Genomic DNA, 22,222 nt, shown 5'->3' on the forward strand with positions numbered 1-22,222 from the left:
AGATAAGATTTATTTATATATCATAATAACATTAAATAATAATCAATAATCATCTCATTATTTTACGACAATTCGACTTCTTATTTGACAATTTCCAATTAGAGCCTTAGTTGAATTTATTATGCAATCTAATTAATGTAAATAAATGAGGCACGCAATAAAATGGGCTAGATGCCTGAAGTTCCATACAAATCTAGCTCTTGTTTGAGCCCAATTTTTTTGATAAGAATGTATTTTTAAATAGTGTATTAAAAAGAAAAGTGTCGTTAAAAAATAAGAAAAAATTTTGAATTTGCATATAATATTATTTTATTAAAAAATTTGTGGTTGAAATGATGTTAAAACAATATTTTTAAAAAAAAATGCGGCTCAAATAGGGCCTGGCACTGGCATTTATTTATTCTTTTCTTTTTCGTGTTAAAATAGAAAATAGATTAAAAAAGAAAAGATTGGGTCGTTAACTGTCAAACTATATGGGCCCGAGTCCAAACAAAAAAGCCCATGAAACATTGGATCTGCCATCTGCATTCTGTGCCCTAATTTAGATTCATATAAATGAATCTCGTACCTTGTTGAAACATCTTCTTCACCGTAACCCTAAAACTCGCAGCAGCAATTTCTCTGACTCCGAAGGTAAATCCTCCACTTTCGATAGGTTTTCCCTCTATATTCTCTCCAATTCTCGTGATGTTATGTCCAATTTTTATATGTTCATAGTTGTAATCAAAATTTCATTTTTCTGTAAGTCAGAATTGTTGAAGGAAAATGACTTTCGGAGATCTCGCTTGCACCTATGCTTGCCTGATTCTTCACGATGATGGCATCCCCGTCACTGTAACTTTTTCTTTCATATATACATATATATTTATTTATTTATTTTAATGAATATTAGTTGTTTCTTATTGTTTTTCGATTTTAGGCGGAGAAAATTGCTGCAGTGGTTAAGGCCGCGAATGTGTCAGTGGAATCATACTGGCCAAGCCTTTTTGCTAAGCTCTGTGAGAAGAGGAACGTGGAGGACCTTGTCGCGAACGTTGGAGCTGGTGGTGGTGGTGCCGCAGTAGCAGTTGCTGCCCCTGCCGGTGGCGCTGGTGCTGCTTCTGCCGCAGCTGCCCCTGCCGCTGAAGAGAAGAAGGTATGGGATTTACATCATTAATACACTTATTCGATTGTTCGAGACGTGATACTTTTATTCCTTTACATTAAAATTTTCGATTTTGATACTTTTATAATTAATTTTTTAGATTAATAAATTAACAGTGTGCTTTTGAATAATTATTTTTCAGGAGGAGCCCAAGGAGGAAAGTGACGACGATATGGGCTTCAGTTTGTTTGATTAGAAGGAGCTATTTTAAGTACGTATTTAGCTTTTATATTGGAGTTTTGTTAACTCATTATAGTAGTTTTGTTATGTTTTGAAAGATTATTATGTTCATGAAATGGTGGCTTGTCCAAATTTCTTAAGAAATTGAGCAACAATTGAATTTTGGCTGACTTGGTTTCTCTAATGCTTTCTCTAAGATTTGTTGTTTTACGTTCGGTCATTAATATTGATGTTGGAAGTTGCACATAAAATCTGGTAGCTTTTTTACCTGATGTCTTTGATTCTTGATACCAATCTTTGATTTTATGGAATATTTGTGCACTGAGTTGAATTTGTTATGAGTTTTATCATATTGTTTCTTGATTCTGATCACTGCAGCCACGTTGTTAATTAAAGGCCTGATTTTTCATTTTTTAATTTCTTGTTCGATTTAATGAGATGATTTATGCCTGTTCCATTTATGCCTGTTCGATTTAGTGATTCTTAAGACTAAAGAACTTTTTAAATGCATGAAAGTCTGGTTTTCAAAATGGTTTTGATTTTTATAGAATTCTCTAGTTCACTTTATTTTTTTGTAGAAGATATAAATTCCAATATTCACAATTTCTCTCCCGTGCACCCTTAAGGAATTTTATAGACTTTCTAGGGGAAATGACCTTTTTTAACACAGGAAGAAATTCTTCTTCTCACTATGTTCTTCCTTGTCATCTGGTAATGAACTTTTTATCTTTTATGTATTGACCGATGATTTTTTGACGTGCTACTTATGTTTGTTATGGTTAAAATTAAGGTTTATGATTAACATTTTAAGAACTGTGATAAAATCTGTCTGACTAGGGTTCTTGAGTTAATCAAATTTTTTCGTGGGTTATTTTATGATCCTTCTTGTACCCCTTTTTCTAATAATCTTTGATGTGACCATGTCCTGTTTGATGGCCATTATTTAGAGAAAATAGAGTTTTGAATAGTGATATTTAGAGAATGCGTGTTAAAAAGATGGGGAAAAGCTCTGATGCTTGGACTCTTCGGAATAGTTGGAGTACTCGTGTCGGATACGACACGACATTGTTATGGGTATGAGATATGTGTCGGATCCTCCAAATTTTAATCGGTCATTTCGTTGTTTTTGCTTTTCTTCTTTCTTTTTTCCTTGCCTTTTCTTCTTTCCCGTTTCTAATTAGTACTCCATTAAGTCCAAATTATAATCAAGTCCCTTATTTGCTATTTTATATATCATTTAATAATGTCTATAATTGAAAACTAAACCCAAAAATTTTATTTTATGTCTCAATTCCTTATTCAATATCCATTTCCTTTTTTTTATGAATAATTGATTTTGATTTATTCAAAATGACTTCTTGAATTAGTAAAAAAATTAAACCTTGAAAGACGTATTAACGTACTCGTGTCCGAAAATTGGACTTTTTAAACTATATTCTCCTATCTTATATTTTATGAAATAAAAGATTCGATACTTAGATATGTACCTATACCGGATATTCGTACTCGAGTCCGAGCATCATAGGGGAAAAGTATTGAGTTTACAAGCTTGAGGGATAACTCAGTAGGGCTGGGCAAATCTCCAAAACCGAATTGAATCGAACCGACTGTTCTTGTCAAATTAAATACCCGAACGGGTATATGAATTGAGAACCGACGGGTATGGTTCGGTTCTCGGTTCTAGACCAAGAACCGAAGAACCGAATAAGAATCGTTTCTAATTTTTTTTATGTTGAATAAATCAAATTATTTTAATTTTAATTTTTCTTAACAAATTAACAATTTCTAAATCCAAATTTTTGACCCAATAATTTGTTTCACTTTTAATTTTTTAATTTTTGGCCTAATTGCCTATTTTATTGTTTCATTTTTTAGCCTAACAAGATCCAATATACTAAATAACCCTAAACATCTACACTAAAGTGCATAACACTGTCTCAACTCTCGCACTAACTCTCGTAGCCTCGCTGACATTTCAAAACCTATACAATCGTCGGTCGACGTTGTGACCTTCGATTGAAGCCGTGACCTCCGTCGATCGAAGTTATGACCGTAGCGATCATTTGAACAAGGTAGTCTACTAGTCTCTGACATTCCAAAATCATTGAATGTGTCATTAGTTGTATTTATATAATATTGTTATAAATGTTAAAAAATTTAATTATTGTACAGAATCGAACGGAACCGAATCGAACCGAACGGAATTGAACTCGAATGGTTCCATAATTATATATGGACCCGACGGTTCCATTTACTAGATACCCGAAAATTTTGGTTCGATTCGATTCTCTTTAGAACCGAATCGACCTGCGCCCACTTCTATAACTCAGTGGTCAAGCATTGGATTTGCTTTCTAATTGTCATCAGTTCAAGTTCCTTCAGGGTCACTGAGGTAAGTACTTGGCCCTAAACATTAGGGCCCTGTGGAATTAATTGAGGTACACGTAAAATGGCCTGGACATCCATGGTCATTAAAAAAAAAAAGCACTGAGTTTACTTTCAAAATATTTTATTGTTTCAGTGTTTGGTTAAAATTGAATATGAGAATATAACAGTTGAAACAATAGTCGTCAAACTAAGGCAATTTTCAGTTTCACCTAGGATTTTACAAATATGAGCGTGTTTGGCTGCACTACTAACAAGAGAAATCAACAGAAGCGAGAAGCGAGAAGCGAGAAGCGAGATGAATATATAACTTCTTTGAAAAGTAACTTTTGATGATGTGTTAACAAAATTAAGTATGATATTTAAGATGATGATGCTTTCTTAAGTTGTGTTTATATGTACTGCTGCCTTCTGCATGATTAAGGGCACAGCATTGAAGCAGTACACGGGGGACATTAATTTCAATGACATGGCTCTTATTGATTCACATTCTTTCGGAAAAATACATTATTAAAAAGTGAATTGACATTATTTCAACCATAAATTCTTTAATAAAATAATATTATATGTAAATTTAAAATTTTTCCTTATTCTTTAACTACGCATTTTCTATTAATATGCTATTGAAATACACGTTCGTATGAAAATAATGTGGCTCAAACAAGGGCATATTTTGCACGATTCACAATTATTATTCAGTCGTTCATTGTTTATTTCTATTACTTTCTAATTTTATTTAAAGATAAATATCAGAAAACCTCACTACAAGCTTGTCCTTGTGTGATATACCTCCATACCGATTGGAAATTGTAGAAAAGGTTCCTGTTTGAAACTTTTTGTCCGAAATGCTCCATTGCCGTCTAGATTATTTAGTTTAACCGTTAAAAATAGTAAAATTTGTTAAAATTAAAAAGCATTAATTACATTTTCAGTACTCAAAATTTTTATTTTTTACAAATTATACCTGAATTTTTTATATGTCACCTAGAATTTCAAACTACTTTATTTTCCATCCCACCCAACCTTATTCCACCCACTTCTTGTTCTTCTCGACATTCAACAATACCCTTATCTTCTTTTTCACCTTGTTCCCCACCTTCAACCATTCTCACTCCAGCCCACTTCATCTTCTTCCTACAATGCAAATCGCTACTTACGCGCCACCCTAATCACCTCATATCTTCATCTTCTTCTACAAAACAATTTCCCATCTCTGTAAATCGAAATCTGCAAAACAAACCCAAAATTCAGATTCTGAAAATTAGATGTTGGAAAGGCGAAATAAAGAATGGCATCAACAGCTGCTTCTTTGGGTTCGTAAACTTTATTCTGTCAATTGGTGGTCCTAAACTTCAAAAATCTTCTGTTTCTAATCCTAGTTCACTCACTTTTACGAGGTATATAGAGGTTGCTACGTCTGTCTTGGGTAATTTCTTTTCTATTGTTCGGATAAACTTTTGGTTCTTGATTCTTGGAATTTTGTTCTGAAAGTCAATTTAACAAAGTGTTTGAAGTTTTACCAAAAGAGTCTTGAATTGTTTGATAGTTAATTAAATGTATGACATAATAACTGAGATTAGAAGTACTTTTCTTTAGGTATTAGGATATTGATAGGCATACTTTGGTAACTAGTCCTGTTTGACCCCCATTAAGTTACATTCTATTTTTCTCTCTCTTATTTTTAGCTACACAATTTTTCATAAAATAATATTAAAAGTAACTTTCTTTTTCAACAAGTTATTAAAAAAAAAAAAACACTATTACACCCATTATCATTTTCAAAAAAGGGGCCAAATAGAGGTATAGTTTGTGAATTTGCATATGCTATAATACGAAAGAAGTTAACTTTTTGGTATTTATTAGATATTTCTGCCCTATTTGAGTCGCATTCTTTGAAAAAAAATACATTTTTAAACAGTGATTTGACATTATTTTAATTACACATTCTTTAATAAAGTAATATTACATATAAATTCAAAAAATTTCTTTATTTTTTAACAACATATTCTCCATCAATTTACAATTCTAAAAACACACTTGTCAAGTACATATATATATATATATTTTTAAATATCTTAATATGAATTAGTTTTCAGCTCCCTTCAATGAAGGTGGAGGCGGTGATGTAAGCGGGGAAGAAGGTGAACTGGGGTGGAGTGGGTATGATTGAATGTGGGGAAGGAGATGAAATGAAATGGGTTAAAATGGGATGGGATGGGGAGGAAACTAAAGTTTTAAAGTTTTGGGATTGTAAATGGCACATATAAAAAATTTGGTATTAATTTGTAAAAAAATAAAAAGTTAGGGTAATGCAACTGCAATTATTTCTTTTCTAATTTTGGAATTTTTGTTTTACCGTTTTTAACTTTTGAAATAACGGATCTTGATGACGGGGTATTTTGAACAAAAGGTTTTAAACCGGGATCCTTTCTACGATTTTCAATAGGTAGAAATTACATGGTACATGGACAAGTTTGTAGGTAATATCCTACTATTAATCCTTTATTCAAACATTCAGGTAATGTACAATAAGTTAATTTTCAAAATATTTTATTCACTAATCTTGTTGATCTCGTTTTCAGCTGGGGCTACGCGAACAACAGATATCGGACTTACCGTGCACACGGAAGCCTAGTCCAGCACGCTAAGACGTGCAAATGGCTTGGAACGGTCTGATGAAGGGCATGGGAACGGCTCAAAGGCGCGGGACAGCAATATTCGGAATTCGACAAGTCATTTGCGGAACAATTGTACAATAATTACCAATTGTAGTGAATAAAAGTAATGTAAACTTGTTTGTATTTGCGAGAAAGTATAGTGAAGTGTAGTGTTCTTGTATTCAATCTTGCATTAATCCTATAGGAGTTATATGGGGGAGTATTTGTAGTAGTACAAATTGAATTTTGGTGAGTTTACGTGGCCTCATCTTCCAAATTCATGTATCTAATCCTAGGCATAAATTTTGAATTGTTGGCCTACTATGAATTTATCATTTGACAAGACTTGACACTTAAACTATATGACAAATGTCCATCAATCATTCGAAAAAGATACTTGTATAAAAATAGATTTCTTGAAAAAGATGATGTGATAAGGTACTTCGAAAGCTCGAGGTTCGGCGTACGGGCTTCGGACCGATCTATTTCGGCCAATGGTCTTCGGACTTCATGATGCTGAGCATCGATTGAAGAATTGACTACGTTGCGTTCCTCATTGTTTCCAGGGCCTCGACCACTATGCAATGTGCTTCGGCTTGAGTGGCCGGAGGGCTACACCATGTGAAGCCACGTGTAACGAGATGTAACAAATCTATTTTACTAAGTAAATACTTCAAGTAATTTGTAACATTCTTCCATTGTGTGGATTTAGTTAAGGATTTTGTTATTTGTACATTAGAATGGTACACAAACAGTTATTGAAAATGATGTTGAGAGAAAAAATTGGAAGAAAAAGTTAATAATGTTTTAAATTGACAAATTGTAGATCGTCATGTGAAATGATATAATTCCTTATATAAATCTTGATGTACATGTAACAAGATCTGTAGGTTACACCCGTTATTGGCTACAAATTACTTTTTACCACAAAGTTCAATAGACATACAAGTATTACGTGCAACTCATTTTATCTATTTATAATTTAAATGATTTATAAACACTTTTCAAACAAGTAACATGGAAGAGTTTATAGATTGTTTAGAGTATATATAAATAAGAACAAGTGATGAATAAGTGGATAATACTTGTGAAATTCACGAAATGTGTGAACAAAAAGTGATTTTGATTGATTATAAACAATTTATTGACATTAGCTAAACATGGGTTAAAGTCTGTGTGTGTAACCTTTCGATAATTTATTTTATAAATGATTAAATCACATTTTATCAACGTATTTCACAAGATCTACAAATATTGTTTAATTATTCATGACTTATTTCTATATATTTATATTTTGAATCGATTACAAACAACTTCAAAACTTGCGTTAAATTTGTTAAGGGCAAAATAGCTTCGATGCATCCAAACCAAAAATTTGAAAATAACTCCTTTCTCAATAAAAATGAAATTCATCTACTTATTGTTTTACTTCTCTACTCAGAAACAACTAGAATTGAAACAAGAACTGAATGGCCACGGTCTAATTGGATTCTACCCTTACAAATGTGTAAAATCTGACAGTATATAGAAGTGAAGATTTATTTCATTGCCCTTATTGAAAATTACATACAGGATTCCAGCTTTAAATAATACACATGCTAACTGAATACAAGATTTTTTAGAATTTCACTAAAAGTTTTTTCTAATTTGACAAAACATTTTCAAAATATAATTCAAATATTTTAAAAGTTGCTTTTTAATTTGATAAATAACTTTTAATTTTTCAATAATCTTGTCAAACAGATCCTAACTAGCTTTCCATTTTCTTTGTGGACATTGGCTTGGATTAAAATGAACTAGAGTGCGTTTGATTTCAATAATTTCATGAGAAATGTCATTTTTTCACCAAAATTTTCACTTTTTTACTTTTTGATTGATATTTTTTCATAATAATTATTTTCCAACTTTTGATCACATAATTATATTTCTCTTGAAAATAAGGAAAATGTTTTCTTGAAGAGGAGAAAGTTTTTATTTTCCAAATAATTCAGCTTCTCTTTCTCTCTCATCTATCACACTCTCTTCCATCTACCTACCAATTAAAAATAGGTAAATATTACATTTCGTAGGTTGAAAATAAAATCAATCAAACACATTTAATTGATCATTTTCATGCAAATAATTTTTAAACAATTAAATTGCCTGAAATTTATTATTTTCTTTTTGTATAAATTTCATAATCACAATCTATCTCAATGGTAAGACACGTAATCCACTCAAGACCATTGTCAACACGCCACGTTTGACCGACTAACGACCAACAATACCACGCCACGTTTGACCATTCCTGTATGTTCGTTATCTTAAAAGTAACTTCCAGAAAATTCACAAATCATATAACAAGAAACTCATGGGGAAATGTATATTAGTCGGGGGGTATTATTATAAATGACCTGCTACTATTCATTTTTGATAAAATGTCTATTATACCCTTAATGAAATAATTTATCATATATTGCACAAGATATCCTTAATTTATTGGGATAGTTTTAAATTCCTCTATTTCTCTCATTTCGAGTTTTAATATATAATTTCATCCTTTGATCTAATAAATTAGCATAATCTGTAATATAATTGTCATGTAATTTACTAAGATTATCAAATTCCTTCGATAATATATCCATAATCTCTAATTGAGAATAAATATTTTCTATTTTTTCCATTAATCTATCTAACAGATTATCTAATCCTTTAATTGTATAACCTGGCATTATTCAAATAATTCCTTGCAAACTTTATGAATAATAACATATTTAGATAAGTTTTTTGCAAACATGAACAATAATAATCCCTACAATTCTTTCAAGATATTAGAAGAATTCTTTCTAAATTTAACAAAGACAATAATTTTACCTTACTTTTGATCTTAAATCTGTATTCTTAGAACCGAGTGACCTTCAGGCTATGAATCTGCAAACTGCTCCCTTAAACGGCCTCTTGCCTCAATGAGAATTCTGCTATTTCAGCTTCTTGCCCTCACTGTATCTTTTCTTAGAATTAAGAATAAAGATCTTAAGTAAAGAAAATTCTCTCTTTGTTAAAGTAAGAAAGAGATTATCTTCTTCAATCTATCAAGAATCTATGGGATAGTAAGTTTAGAAACTCATATCTTTCTGATATCAAAAGATTGAGATTTTATTTCTATAATGATTTATACAAGATTTATATTGTATACAAGGGGTTTCCAGAAAAACTGGTTTTGGAAAAAGCTTAAGGAAAGAGAATGGTTTCTAACTTCGAGATACCCCATTCTTTCCCAAAGACCTCTATTTATACATGACTCAAACTTACTATTATTGGTTTATTACATCATTGCATACATCAGAAATTTGAAAAAAGGCTCACATGCCTCTCTATTCTTTTCCTCCTGGGGTCTACATTTTCACATGCATTCTTTGAATTTTCATCAAAGGGACCTCCTTTCTTCTATTATTGCCTTATCATCTTTGGCTTCATATGCAGCTGGCTAGATGCTTTTCTATTATTGCTTTTCCATCTTTGGCTTTATTTGCAGCTGGCTAGATGCTTTGGTAGTGGTAGGTCCTTTTCCATTTATCAATCCTTCAATTTTGTCTACATGTGGGGCACTCCCTCAATCTGCATGATTCTTGGATTGTTGTTGGACTTCCACTAATTTGATGGGTATCAAATTTTAAGATATATTCCTTCAAAATTGTAGATTTTTCTTTTCCATTGTTTGTAAGGAGGGTCCATCCTTCATATTGGCACAAGCATCTTAATTTTTTATCATATAAGTTCTTTGCAATGTTGTAAAGAACTTTCATCCCCAAAACTCTCCGGGATTTTATCCATGATCTATTGATTTTTGGCAATGGTTTATTATTTCGGCCAACTTCAATCTGGAAATCTCGGCCAACATATCCAATTGTAATGATATGTTCAGCAGGATAATATATCCTTCCATCAACTTCAGGACTTATTGAATAAAATTTGATATAAATCGATCTTCCTTGGGCAAATTTTGAAACTTCTGCCCTGAATATATCATCAAATTTTTCAATTTCTTTTAAATCTTTTCCTGGATATTTTAGCTCCCTTCAATGGAGGCGGAGGCAGTGATGAAAGTGTGGAGGAAGGTGAAGTGGGGTGGAGTGGGATTGAGGGCTTTTTCGGTGGTGATTATGAGAATATATTTTTTGATCATTAGAGAGAAAAGTAGGTACCTTACGAGTAAAAAATTCAAAAGTGACGGTTGAAATAGTGAAATAACGATCAAAAAATCAAATTTCTTGGTTGAAAAATTGCTACTAAAAGGGGGCTGAATGTGGGGAAGGAGATGAAATGAAATGGGTTAAAATGGGATGGGGAGAAAAATAAAGTTTTAAAGTTTTGGGATTGTGGATGGCATATATAAAAAATTTGGTATTAATTTGTAAAAAAATAAAAAGTTTGGGTAATGAAATTGCAATTATTTCTTTTCTAATTTTTGCATTTTTGTTTTACCGTTTTTCATTTTTAAAATAACGGATCTTAACGATAGGAGGTATTTTGAACAAAAGGTTTTAAACTAGGATCTTTTCTACGATTTTCAATAGGTAGAATGTACATGGTACATGGACAAGTTTGCAAGTAATATCCTACCATTAATCCTTTTATTTAAACATTTAGGTAATGTACAATAAGTCAATTTTAAAAATATTTTATTCACTAATCTTGTTGACCTCGTTTTCGGCTGGGGCCACGCGAACAACAGATACGGGACTCACTCACGCATACGTAAGTCTAGTCTAGCACGCTAAGACGCGCAAATGATCTGAAACGATTTGATGGAAGGTGTGGGAGTGGCTCAAAGGAGTGGGACGACAACTTTGGAATCCGACGAGACATTTGCGGAACAATTATACAATAATTACCAATTACAGTGAATAAAAGTAATGTAAACTCGTTTGTATTTGCGAGAAAGTATAGTGAAGTGTATTGTTCTTGTATTCAATCTTGCATTAATTCTACATGAGTTATATTGGGGAGTGTTATAGTTGTACAAATTGAATTGTGGCCTTCGAATGGGAGTCCACCTGACCTCATCTCCTAAATTCACATATCTAATCCTAGGCATGAATTTTGACTTGCTAGCCTGTTATGCATTTATCAACTATACAGAGTCGCCATTTCATTTGACAAGACTTGACCATTAAACTCTATGACAAGTGTCCCATCAGTCATTTGAAGAAAATACTTATATAAAAACAGATCTCCTGAAAAAAGTGATGTGATAAGGTATTTCGGAGGTTCGAGCTTTGGCATAAGGGCCTCGGACTGATCTACTTTGGCCAATGGGATAGGGGCATCGAACTGATATACTTCGGCCAATGGTCTTTGAACTTCATGATGTTGAGCCTCGGTTGAAGCATTAGCTACGTTGCATTCCTCGTTGGTTCTAGGGCCTCGACCACTATGCAATGTGCTTTAGCTTGAGTTGGCCAAGGGCTTCAATGGATCGGCCACGTGAAGCCACGTATAACGAGACGCAACAAATCTTATTTACTAAGTAAATAATTCAAGTGATTTGTAACATTCTTCCATTGTGTGGATTCAGTTAAGGATTTTGCTATTTATACATTAAAATGGTGCATAAACAAATATCGAAAATGATGTTGAGGGGAAAAATTGGATGAAAAAGTTAATAATGTTTTAACTTGACCAATTGTAGAGCATCATATGACATTATATAATTTCTTATATAAATCTTGATATATATGTGACAAGATCTATGGGTTACACCTGTTATTGGCTACAAAATGGTTTTTACCACACAGTTCAATAGACTTACAAGTATTACGTACAACTCATTTTTATCTATTTATAATTTAAATGATTTATAAATAATTTTCAAACAAGTAACATGAAAGTGTTTATAGATTGTTTAAAGTATATATAAATAGGAACACGTGATGTATAAGTGGATAATACTTGTGAAATTCAAAAAGTGATTTTGATTTATTATAGTCAATTTATAGACATTAGCCAAACATGGGTTAAAGTCTTTGTGTGTTTATAAATGATTAAATCACATTTTATCAACGTATTTCACAAGATCTACAAATATTGTTTAATTATTCATGACTTATTTCTATATATTTATATTTTGAATCGATTACAAACAACTTCAAAACTTGCGCGAAATTTGTTAAGGGCAAAATAGCTTCGATGCATCCAAACCAAAAATTTGAAAATAGCATCTTTCTCAATAATTATGAAATTCATCTACTCATTGTTTTACTTCTTTACTCAGAAACAAATAGATTTGAAACAACAACTGAATGGCCACGGTCGAATTGGATTCTACCCTTACAAATGACAACAGGATCCCAATTACAAAATCTGTTTAGAAACTCATTCATTAAATGCTGTTTGACATGATTTCTGTTCTTTTATAGAAGAGATACTTGAGAAAGTTATTTTATAATTTCACTAAAAGTTTTTCTAATTTGACAAAACATTTTCAAAATATAATTCAAATATTTTAAAAGTTGCTTTTTAATGTGATAAATAACATTTAATTTTTCAATAATCTTGTCAAACAGGCCCTAACTACCTTTCCATTTTCGTCATGGACCTTGGCTTGGATTAAAATGAACTAGAGTACGTTTGATTGTCAATAATTTTCATGAAAAATGTTATTTTTTAACCAAAATTTTCACTTTTTTGCTGTTTGATTGATATTTTTTCATAATAATTATTTTCCAACTTTTGATCACATAATTATATTTCTCTTGAAAATAAGGAAAATGTTTTCTTGAAGAGGAGAAAGTTTTTATTTTCCAAATAATTCAACTTCTCTTTCTCTCTCATCTATCACACTATCTTCTATCTACTTACCAATTAAAAATAGGCAAATATTACATTTCATAGGTTGAAAATAAAATCAATCAAACACGTTTAATTGATAATTTTCATGTAAATAATTTTTAAACAATTAAATTACTTAAAATTTATTTTCTTTCCGTATAAATTTCATAATCACAATCAAATATATTCTTAATGAAACAAAACTCTATCTCTATGGTAAGACACCTAATCCACTCAAGACCATTGTCAACATGCCACGTTTGACCCACTAACGACCAACAATACCACGCCACGTTTGACCATTCCTGTATGTTCGTTATCTTAAAAGTAACTTCCAGAAAATTCACAAATCATATAACAAGAAACTCATGGGAAAATTTATATTAGTCGGACGAGTCAATTGGCCTAATCGAACTTCGTTTCCTTCCACAATTCAACTTCTAGATTTTTCCCAAATTATATATATATATATATACACACGACTTTCTTCATAATCAAGAATCAATATCAATCCTCCAATAATCAAAGCAAAAATAAAAAGAGGTTGCATATAGGTGCAAATATCTCAGCCCCTTTTCTTGGTTTCTTTCTGAAGATCAGTTCTTGAAATCAACATCAAATTTTCAATAAGCCAAAGCAACAAAAAAAGCTGCTTATAAGTTATCCCTTTTCTTGGATTCTCGAGCGCAGTTTCTTGAAATCAAACATGATGTCAATTTTCAGTTCCTTTGATGCACTTTGTGCAGAGTCTTTTGGCCAGAAAGTTGCTCTTTCTTGGGCTCCCTCGTCCAACAAGGAAGTGCAAAATCGAGGGGTTTCCAAGAAAATTGATGAGGTGAAGAAGGGCAAAGATGTAAATGCTTCGTCCCAGCCACCGTCTCAGGCTAAGAAATCAGAAGATCACCGGCCGAGATTCGCGCCGGAGTTTGATGGTCTGCACTGTTTTGAGAGCATTATTCCTTATTGATCATAACAATTGAGTATTGGAATATTTGTGATTTTTATTTTTTTGTAGTTCATGGCGTGAAGTCCAATTCTTGGTATATAACTAAATTGCAAGCGTTCCTCTGGATTGACTACTTATTTTATTGTATTGTATTTTATTTGCATATTTTTTACAAGAGAAGATAAATATCTCAATCTTTTGACCTTGTTCTCTATTAGGATAACGTGGACGAAAGAGGTCCATTCGCGTCCACGTAAGCAAACTTTCACGTTTTGATTGGGAATTTGGTCGGAGGAGAGATGTTTTATGACACGGCACAAAAATGTTTTGATATCAATAAAATATACGTGAATGATTGTATAATAATAACCAATCACTAACAATTCAAAGAAAGTCGAGCAATCCTAACTCTATCAAAACAATTGTATAATTAGCAAGAAAGAAGACAAATAGTAACTTTAATATTGAGTTGCATTTCTTTCAAATGATATATGGAGGGGATATTTGTAGTGTTACTAATAAAATGATGCCCATTGAATGAAGATATATGTAACATTATTTTCTTTGTTGAAGCATACAATTTTAGGTATCAATTGTGGTGCATTTAATGCTCTTACAAAGAGCAGTCATCCTAGTGCTTAAACTAAGAAGACTTGACATTTATTATTACAAAGGTCTTATCAATCATTCGAAAAAGATTTCATATATAAATTAGGGATCTTTAGGTGTGGGTTGTCACTTGTTGTGGTTGGGCTTCAATTTTGACTTTGTGGACCTTCTTTGGCTCGGTACCTTTACTTTGGCAGAAGAAATGCAAATGAGCCCTTCGGGGCTTCGTCATTCGTGCAGGCGGCTTTGGTGGAGGTGATTTTTCCGATTCGAGTGGGTTGGCTACGTGGATTAACGTGAGGTGAGGCGTAACCAAATCCATGCTCATATGGGAAGGTCCTGTTCCCCATAAATTTTTTGATGTTAAAGGTTGATAATTTATAAGTTCGAATTTAAAAGTTGATAAATCAATAAGAGAAGCCAAAGTTGAGGGCTAACTATGCAATTTTCAATTATATTTTAAACAACAACAACAACAATAATAATGCAAATGATGAGGTGTGATAATGTTGTGCGGTTTGCAAAGTTTGTTAGGATTATGTAATATGATGGATAATATTTTTTTTCCCCTTAGTATTGTACCTAAATGGCTTATGGGACGTTGCAAATTGCAAAAAAGATTACCTAAGCATGTCTGAAAGTCTTTCGGCTTGGAGAAACATGATTACCCAAGCTTTAAAGATGCTTTGTATTTTTGTTGCTGTACGAAGCTAATGGGATCCCCATGTGTTTTTCATCGAGTGATTGCTGACATCCTTGAAAATTCTCCATGCTCATTTAGTTCTAAACATTATCAATCTTTGTAGAGGGTTAGCCTAAAGGTTAAAGCAATTGAAATCGCAATCTAAGGGAGACTATAGTAACATTATTTTGTTGTATTAAAATTTTGCCTTTTGCTCAAATTTCCTCCTCTAGGTAGGTATTGTGATATCTTGGTCTTGGATGGTTGTGCTATCAAATAGTTAAAATTTAGCGGTCAAACTTGTTAGAATAACCCTAAAGTCAAATCTTTGTAATACCCTAATTCGTTGACCAAAACATATTTTCTTCCCTTTCTTCTCGATCGTGGTTCTTTTCGTGTGAAGAGCCAGCCAAAAGCCTCGTTGACAAGTTGTTATGTAAAAGTGAGAATAGACAGTACCCGAGGGGGGGGGGGCTTGGACAAAAAAATCGAAAAATCAACCACACAAAACCAATCAAACCAAACCGACTCAGGTCAGTTTGACATAGGTAATTGGTTTGGTTTGATTTTCGTTTAAATAAAATCATGGTGGTTGGGTTCGATCATGGTTTGAAAGTCAGGGGTACATAATGTATAAAAGGACAACAAAATTCTTAAGTTTTGTGTTGATTTGTCTCTAATAAACTAATATTATTTGTTAGTCAATAATTCTTGTGATATAAAGTTTTAATAGTTATTTTAAATCTTGTAATCTAACTGGACCAAAATTTGGACAGTTTTTTTCTAAAATCAATTTGAACTAAAAGTCCAAATCCACTAATCGAACCGAACTAAACCAAACCAAACCGATTTGGTTTAAGAGTTAGTGTGGGTTGGTTAGGGTTGAAATTCACCCAAACTGACTAATTTGGTTTTGGTTTCGGATTGGAGTTGAAACCAACCCAAATTAAATCGCGCCCAAGCCTACTATCACACATTATATATATAAAACATGTTTTATAAATGTGTCATTCGAGATCGAGATCGAGATCGAGAGAGAGAGAGAGAGAGATTAATAAAACATTTTTTAAATCCTCCACTACCGATGGTCCATCTCAGATTCCCCCAAAAATTCTCATAATTTTAGTTGCATCACATATATCGCATTGTTAATTTTCGGGTCGAAACAAATAAAATTTGGGCCATCGTATTCTAACAACAATAAATGTCAAAAATAGTTTGTTGTAGGCACTAATTGTTGGAGACTTAAAAGTTTGAATTTCAAGGATGGCGATTGTAAAGAGGAGGTTCCACAATATTAGATTTAATCAATAATGAAAATACAGTAATGAATTTATTAAAAATACAAAATCGGAGATCTCATTAAAGGTGCCCTAAGGCAGTAACAAGATGAAGATTCGACCAATGAATAAGATGCTCCTTCCACCAAGCAGACCACTGCGAGTGTTAATCACACTGAGGCTTAGAAATTAGGATGTTTTCACACTCAAACCAAAGATCACGCAAGATCATAGAAGATACAATCTTCTCACTTCACAAATCGATTCACCCAAGAACAAAGTACACTTCTCAGTGATAATCACTCAAGATTACAAAAAACAATTTTGAGCAAGTGTTGAAAATCAAAGGAGATCGATGATTTTCAGAGAGGAAGAAGAAGATGAACTCGAACGGCCAGAGCAAAATGAAGAGTCTAGAATAATGAAAAATTCACGAGTCTCAAACCCTAGGACTCTCATATGAGTCACCAAATGGTCAATCATCCAATGGACATGGGGTTGACACATGGCATCATCATGAGGGTCCAAAGGAGAAACACGATTTTGCAAATTAAAAGTGCATTTTTTTAAGGGACCAGCTAACACGTTCAAAAAGCAGCAAATAAAAGCCAGCTGATCAATTCACGCTACTTCATTATTGTGCCACACCCTTTCAATCTCCACCTTAGTACAATGATCCACATACACTCAACAGTGGGGTTGCTCCCAGTTTTGAACACCAATTGCACTCATGTCAGATACTCAAATCAGCATGCAGTGATGTTCAACATGTTCAAGCAGTCCAAGAACTTGTTAAGGGATAGCACCTTTGTACCTGCATCAGCGGGGTTAAAATTAGTAGAAATCTTTTCAAGTTTCACAACTCCTTGTGAAATAATATCTCTTATAAAGTGAAATCTAACATCAACATGTTTAGATCTATTATGTAAGACTGGATTTCTACTTAAATGAATGGCTGATTGACTATCAGAATAAAGAACTACTTCTTTAATAAAGCCAAATTCATTTAATAATCCTTTCAACCATATTCCTTCTTTTATAGCATCTGTTGCAGCAATATATTCAGCCTCGGTAGATGACAATGCAACTATCTTTTGGAGCTGGGATTTCCAACTAATGCAGGAATTACATAAAGTATACATATAGGCTGAAGTGGACTTTCTATTGTCCCTATCACCAGCATAATCTGAATCAGTATATCCTCTCAATACAACACATTTAGTTTGTTTTATGAACTGAATACCTAAATCTGATGTACCTTTAATATATCTAAGAAGTCATTTCATGGCTTCCCAATGAGCTTCACCTGGATTTGACATATATCTACTTAAAACACTTATAGAATATGCTAAATCAGGCCTAGAACAAACCATAAGGTACATGATAGACCCAACTGCATTAGAATATGGCACTCTTGCCATCCTTTCAAATTCTTCTTTAGATTTAGGACATTGTTCATTTGAGAGTTTAAAATGATTTGCTAAAGGCAAACTCACATTTTTGGAATCAGACATAGAAAATTTATTTAGCAATTTCAGCATATATGACTTTTGATTGAGACTTAGTGTGCCTTCTCTCCCATTTCTTTTAACTTCAGTACCTAAAATCCTTCTCACAGGACCTAATTCATTCATTTCAAATTCTGATTTTAGTTTATTTTGATATCTTCTATCTCTTTTATGTCATGACTTGCCAACAACATGTCATCCATTTAAAGGAATAGATAAAGGGAACTTTCTCCACCATTTCCTTTACAATATAGACAGGTATCGAAGTTGCTTCTCTTAAAACCAAGTCCAAGCGCAAAATTGTCAAATTTTTTATACCATTGCCTTGGAGCTTGTTTTAAGCCATATAGGGACTTTTTAAGAAGGCAAACTAAGTCAGATTTCTGATTTACTTCAAATCCTTTAGGTTGTTTCATGTAGATGGTTTCATCTAGGTCACCATTTTAAAAGATTGTTTTTACATCTAATTGATCTAGTTCCCGGTTAAACTGTGTGATTAAGGCTAAAATAACCCTAACAGTAGTAAATTTTACAACTGGTGAGAAGATTTCATTGAAATCTACTCATTCTTTTTGGGTAAAACCCTTAGCTACTAGTCTAGCTTTGTATCTTATATCATTTTCATTTTGTTCACCTCTTTTAATTTTGAAAATCCATTTACAGTCAACAACACTTTTTCCTTCTGGTCTTTTTACCAAAAGCCAAGTTTTATTCTTTTTAAGTGATTGCATTTCATCTTGCATTGCTACAAGTCATTCCTTAGAATCTTTACTATTTATGGCTTCCTCAAAGGACTCGGGCTCATTTTCAATCATACTTTGATAGGATAGCAAAGATACATCTTCATTAAACCTAGCAGGAGGCCTTATTTGTCTTCTTTGCCTATCTCTTGCTAGTTGATAATTGTCTAAAGATTGACCAGATGCTTGTTCCACTTCAGATTCATCATTAGGAGTACCATCACCAGGTATCTCCTCATTTTCCTCAACAGATTGTGTAGCATTCTGATGATTTTCATCATCAGATTGCTCCACCTCAATTTCAACCCCCTTTTCCACATTTTCATCCTAATTCAAGGGCTCTATTTAATTTTTAGATTTATGGTAGGGCAGATCATAATCAGTAGAATCATCCTCATTAAACACCACATTTCTACTGATTATGATCTTATAGCCTTTGTTCTCCCTTACCCATAACCTGTATCCCTTTATCCCTTCACCATAGCCCAAAAATACACATTTAAGGGCTCTAGGTTCTAATTTTCCTTCATATTGGTGTGCAAAAGCTGCACAATCAAATACCTTCAAGTTACTGAAGTCAATAGGTTTTCCATTCCACATTTCTTTAGGGGTTTTAAAGTGTATAGCACTGGAAGGGCTTCTATTAATCAAATAGCTAGCAGTTTTAACAGCTTCCTCCCAGAAAATCTTAGGCAGACCTGAACTTAAGAGCATACATCTCACTTTCTCAAGAATTGTTCTATTCATTCTTTCGGCCAAACCATTTTGTTGTGGGGTGTGTGCTACTGTACGATATCTTAATATACCAGAAAGTTTGCATAACTCATCAAATTCCAAATTGCAGAATTCCAAACCATTATCAGTTCTTAATACCTTAATATTTTTATCAGTTTGGTTTTCAATCAAAGTTTTCCAGTTCTTGAACATACCAAAAGTATCAGATTTTGATTTTAAAAGAAAAGTCCAATTTTTTCTAGAAAAATCATCAATAATTGACAAAAAATATTTAAAACCAGTATGAGTTGTTACAGAAGCTGGTCCCCAAAGATCAGCATGCAAATATTCAAGTATAGACACAGATTTATGCATTCCAGGTAAGAAAGGTAATCTATTATGTTTTTCAAAATTGCAATAGTCACAAAAACTGAGTTTTTCTATGTTATCCTTTTCAAAGGCACCCTGTTTATTCAAAATCTGTAGCCCTTTGTCACTAATATGGCCCAGTCTTTTATGCCATATATGTGACTTATTATTTTGGACTGAGATTGCCGTTGATGTGGATTCCAAAAAATTTTCGGTTTGTAAAATGTACAGGCCATGTCTCTTTGGGGCTTCAACAATTACTTGTGAACCCCTTAAGATTTTAATGTATCCCTTGTTAATCAATATGTCATAGTTTAGGTCATCTAGAACCCCTAAGGAAATAAGATTTCTTTGCAAATCAAGAACATATCTAGTCTTTTCGAAAACCAGGTTATTATTTCCTTTTACTTTCAAGGTAATTGTTCCTATTCCTTTAACCTGACATGTCATATGATTACCCATTAAAACCTTACCACCCTTTACATTTTCAAACTTTGTAAACCATTCTTTGTTTGGGCACATATGGTAGGTGTAGCCAGAGTCAAGAATCCACTCTTGACAAGGTGAACTGCTTACAGCCGCATAGACTTCATCAATTAAGTTTCATTATTGTAGGCTAAGGCTACACCACCATTTTCTTTAGATTGGTTTTTGAAATCACTAATTCTTTTGGGACAGTTTTTGATAAAATGACCCTCATTTAGACAATAGAAACACTTCTTTCCTTTAGTCTTCATTTTCATTTTATCCTTAGGATTTACCTTTTTCTTGTGTCCAGGTTTTTTGACAAAGTTCACAGTCTTAGGGTTAGTCTTATTATTAGCCATCAAGTTTTCCCCATTGATAGATTCTTTCCTGCCAGACTTTAACTCTAACTCCTTATTTCTTAAAGCATTAATAATCACATCAGTGGTTAGAGTTTCACTCCCATATTCAACTGCATTTTTAACATCTTTATACTTATCACTAATTGAATTTAACAAGACCACAGCCAACTGATCTTTTGAGAGTTTCTCATCACAATCGGCTAGGTCACGGGATAGTCTATTAAATCTATCAATATTAGCCTCAAGATCAAGTGATGGTTCAAGTTTAAAGCCAAAGAACTGTTTCAGAAGATACACCTTATTTGGCATAGATTTGTTTAGGTACGTATCTTCCAACTTTTTCCACAACTCAGCAGCAGCCTTAGTCTCACCTATTTCTCTAAGTACATTATCAGATAAATGCTGAAAAATTGAACTCTAGGCAGTTTCATCAAGTTCAGTTTTCTTGGTTTCTTCTAAATCATCAAGCCATGTTTCATCAATAGCTTTAGCACACTTTTGTTGTAACAAAATTGCCCTAATTTTCTGGCGCCAGAGACTGAAGTCTCCTTTGCTATTAAAAACATCCAATTCAAATTTTGTATTTGTCATTTTAGAAAGATTTGAATATAGTTCCAGAATGTACAGATCAAATAAACACTTCACAGTTATTTACAACTCAAAATCAATTCAAGTATCACCACTCAAGGGACATGAATATACAGTAATCATAAGTTGTAAAGAACTTCAGTTATTTCACAGGAATTGTTCAAAGTCTAAGAGTCATAGCGTGTTTTTCACTACACAAATCACATTTGAGTAGCAAGAACCAAGATTATATGCTAATCAGTATCACAGCAGTGTATTAATAACAAGACCTTTGACTTATGTCAAGGTAACCCTCAGATTCCAGAGAACTCTTAGGGTTTCTGGACAAAGGAATTACCGAGGCAGTCGCAGATCACAAGATTAAATCACAGTAGCAGCAGCTCAAAAATTTATACAATTAATTTTTTGTAGTAATCAAAAAACTAGAACAATCTCACCATATCCCTTCAATAGGGTTTCAAGAAATAACGAAGGTTAGCTAAAGTAAGTGTCACAGTTTCAGATCTACACGAGTTAGAGTCAAGAACCTCCGTCCGAAAGCTCTGATACCACTGTAAAGAGGAGGTTCCACAATATTAGATTTAATCAACAATGAAAATACAGTAATGAATGTATTAAAAACACAAAATCGGAGATCTCATTGAAGGTGCCCTAAGGCAGTAACAAGATGAAGATTCGGCCAATGAATAAGATGCTCCTTCCACCAAGCAGACCACTGCAAGTGTTAATCACACCAAGGCTTAGAAATTAGGATGTTTTCGCACTCAGACCAAAGATCACCCA

General features: G+C 32.9%; 1 protein-coding gene across 1 annotated transcript; it reads left to right on the top strand.

Annotated features, from left to right (window-relative positions):
- Window positions 1-528: 528 nt before the first annotated feature.
- LOC111367729 (60S acidic ribosomal protein P1-like) lies at window positions 529-1,534 on the top strand. Its single transcript, XM_022988759.1, has 4 exons — window positions 529-633; window positions 751-834; window positions 920-1,135; window positions 1,287-1,534. The coding sequence occupies exons 2-4, from the start codon at window positions 766-768 to the stop codon at window positions 1,338-1,340; spliced, it is 339 nt and encodes a 112-aa protein (XP_022844527.1). The 5' UTR covers window positions 529-633; window positions 751-765; the 3' UTR covers window positions 1,341-1,534.
- The last annotated feature ends 20,688 nt before the right edge of the window (window positions 1,535-22,222 follow it).

Source organism: Olea europaea, chromosome 18, assembly GCF_002742605.1.
Source record: "Olea europaea var. sylvestris chromosome 18, O_europaea_v1, whole genome shotgun sequence".
In the NCBI taxonomy this organism is placed as follows: Eukaryota; Viridiplantae; Streptophyta; class Magnoliopsida; order Lamiales; family Oleaceae; genus Olea; species Olea europaea.

What these genes read in the sequence shown, in the direction of transcription:
- LOC111367729 (XM_022988759.1), top strand. Translation starts at nt 766, where the DNA reads ATGACTTTCGGAGATCTCGCTTGCACCTATGCTTGCCTGATTCTTCAC. An exon ending in ATGATGGCATCCCCGTCACT is followed by an intron (nt 835 to 919) that starts GTAACTTTTTCT and finishes TTTCGATTTTAG; the next exon opens with GCGGAGAAAATTGCTGCAGT. An exon ending in CTGCCGCTGAAGAGAAGAAG is followed by an intron (nt 1,136 to 1,286) that starts GTATGGGATTTA and finishes ATTATTTTTCAG; the next exon opens with GAGGAGCCCAAGGAGGAAAG.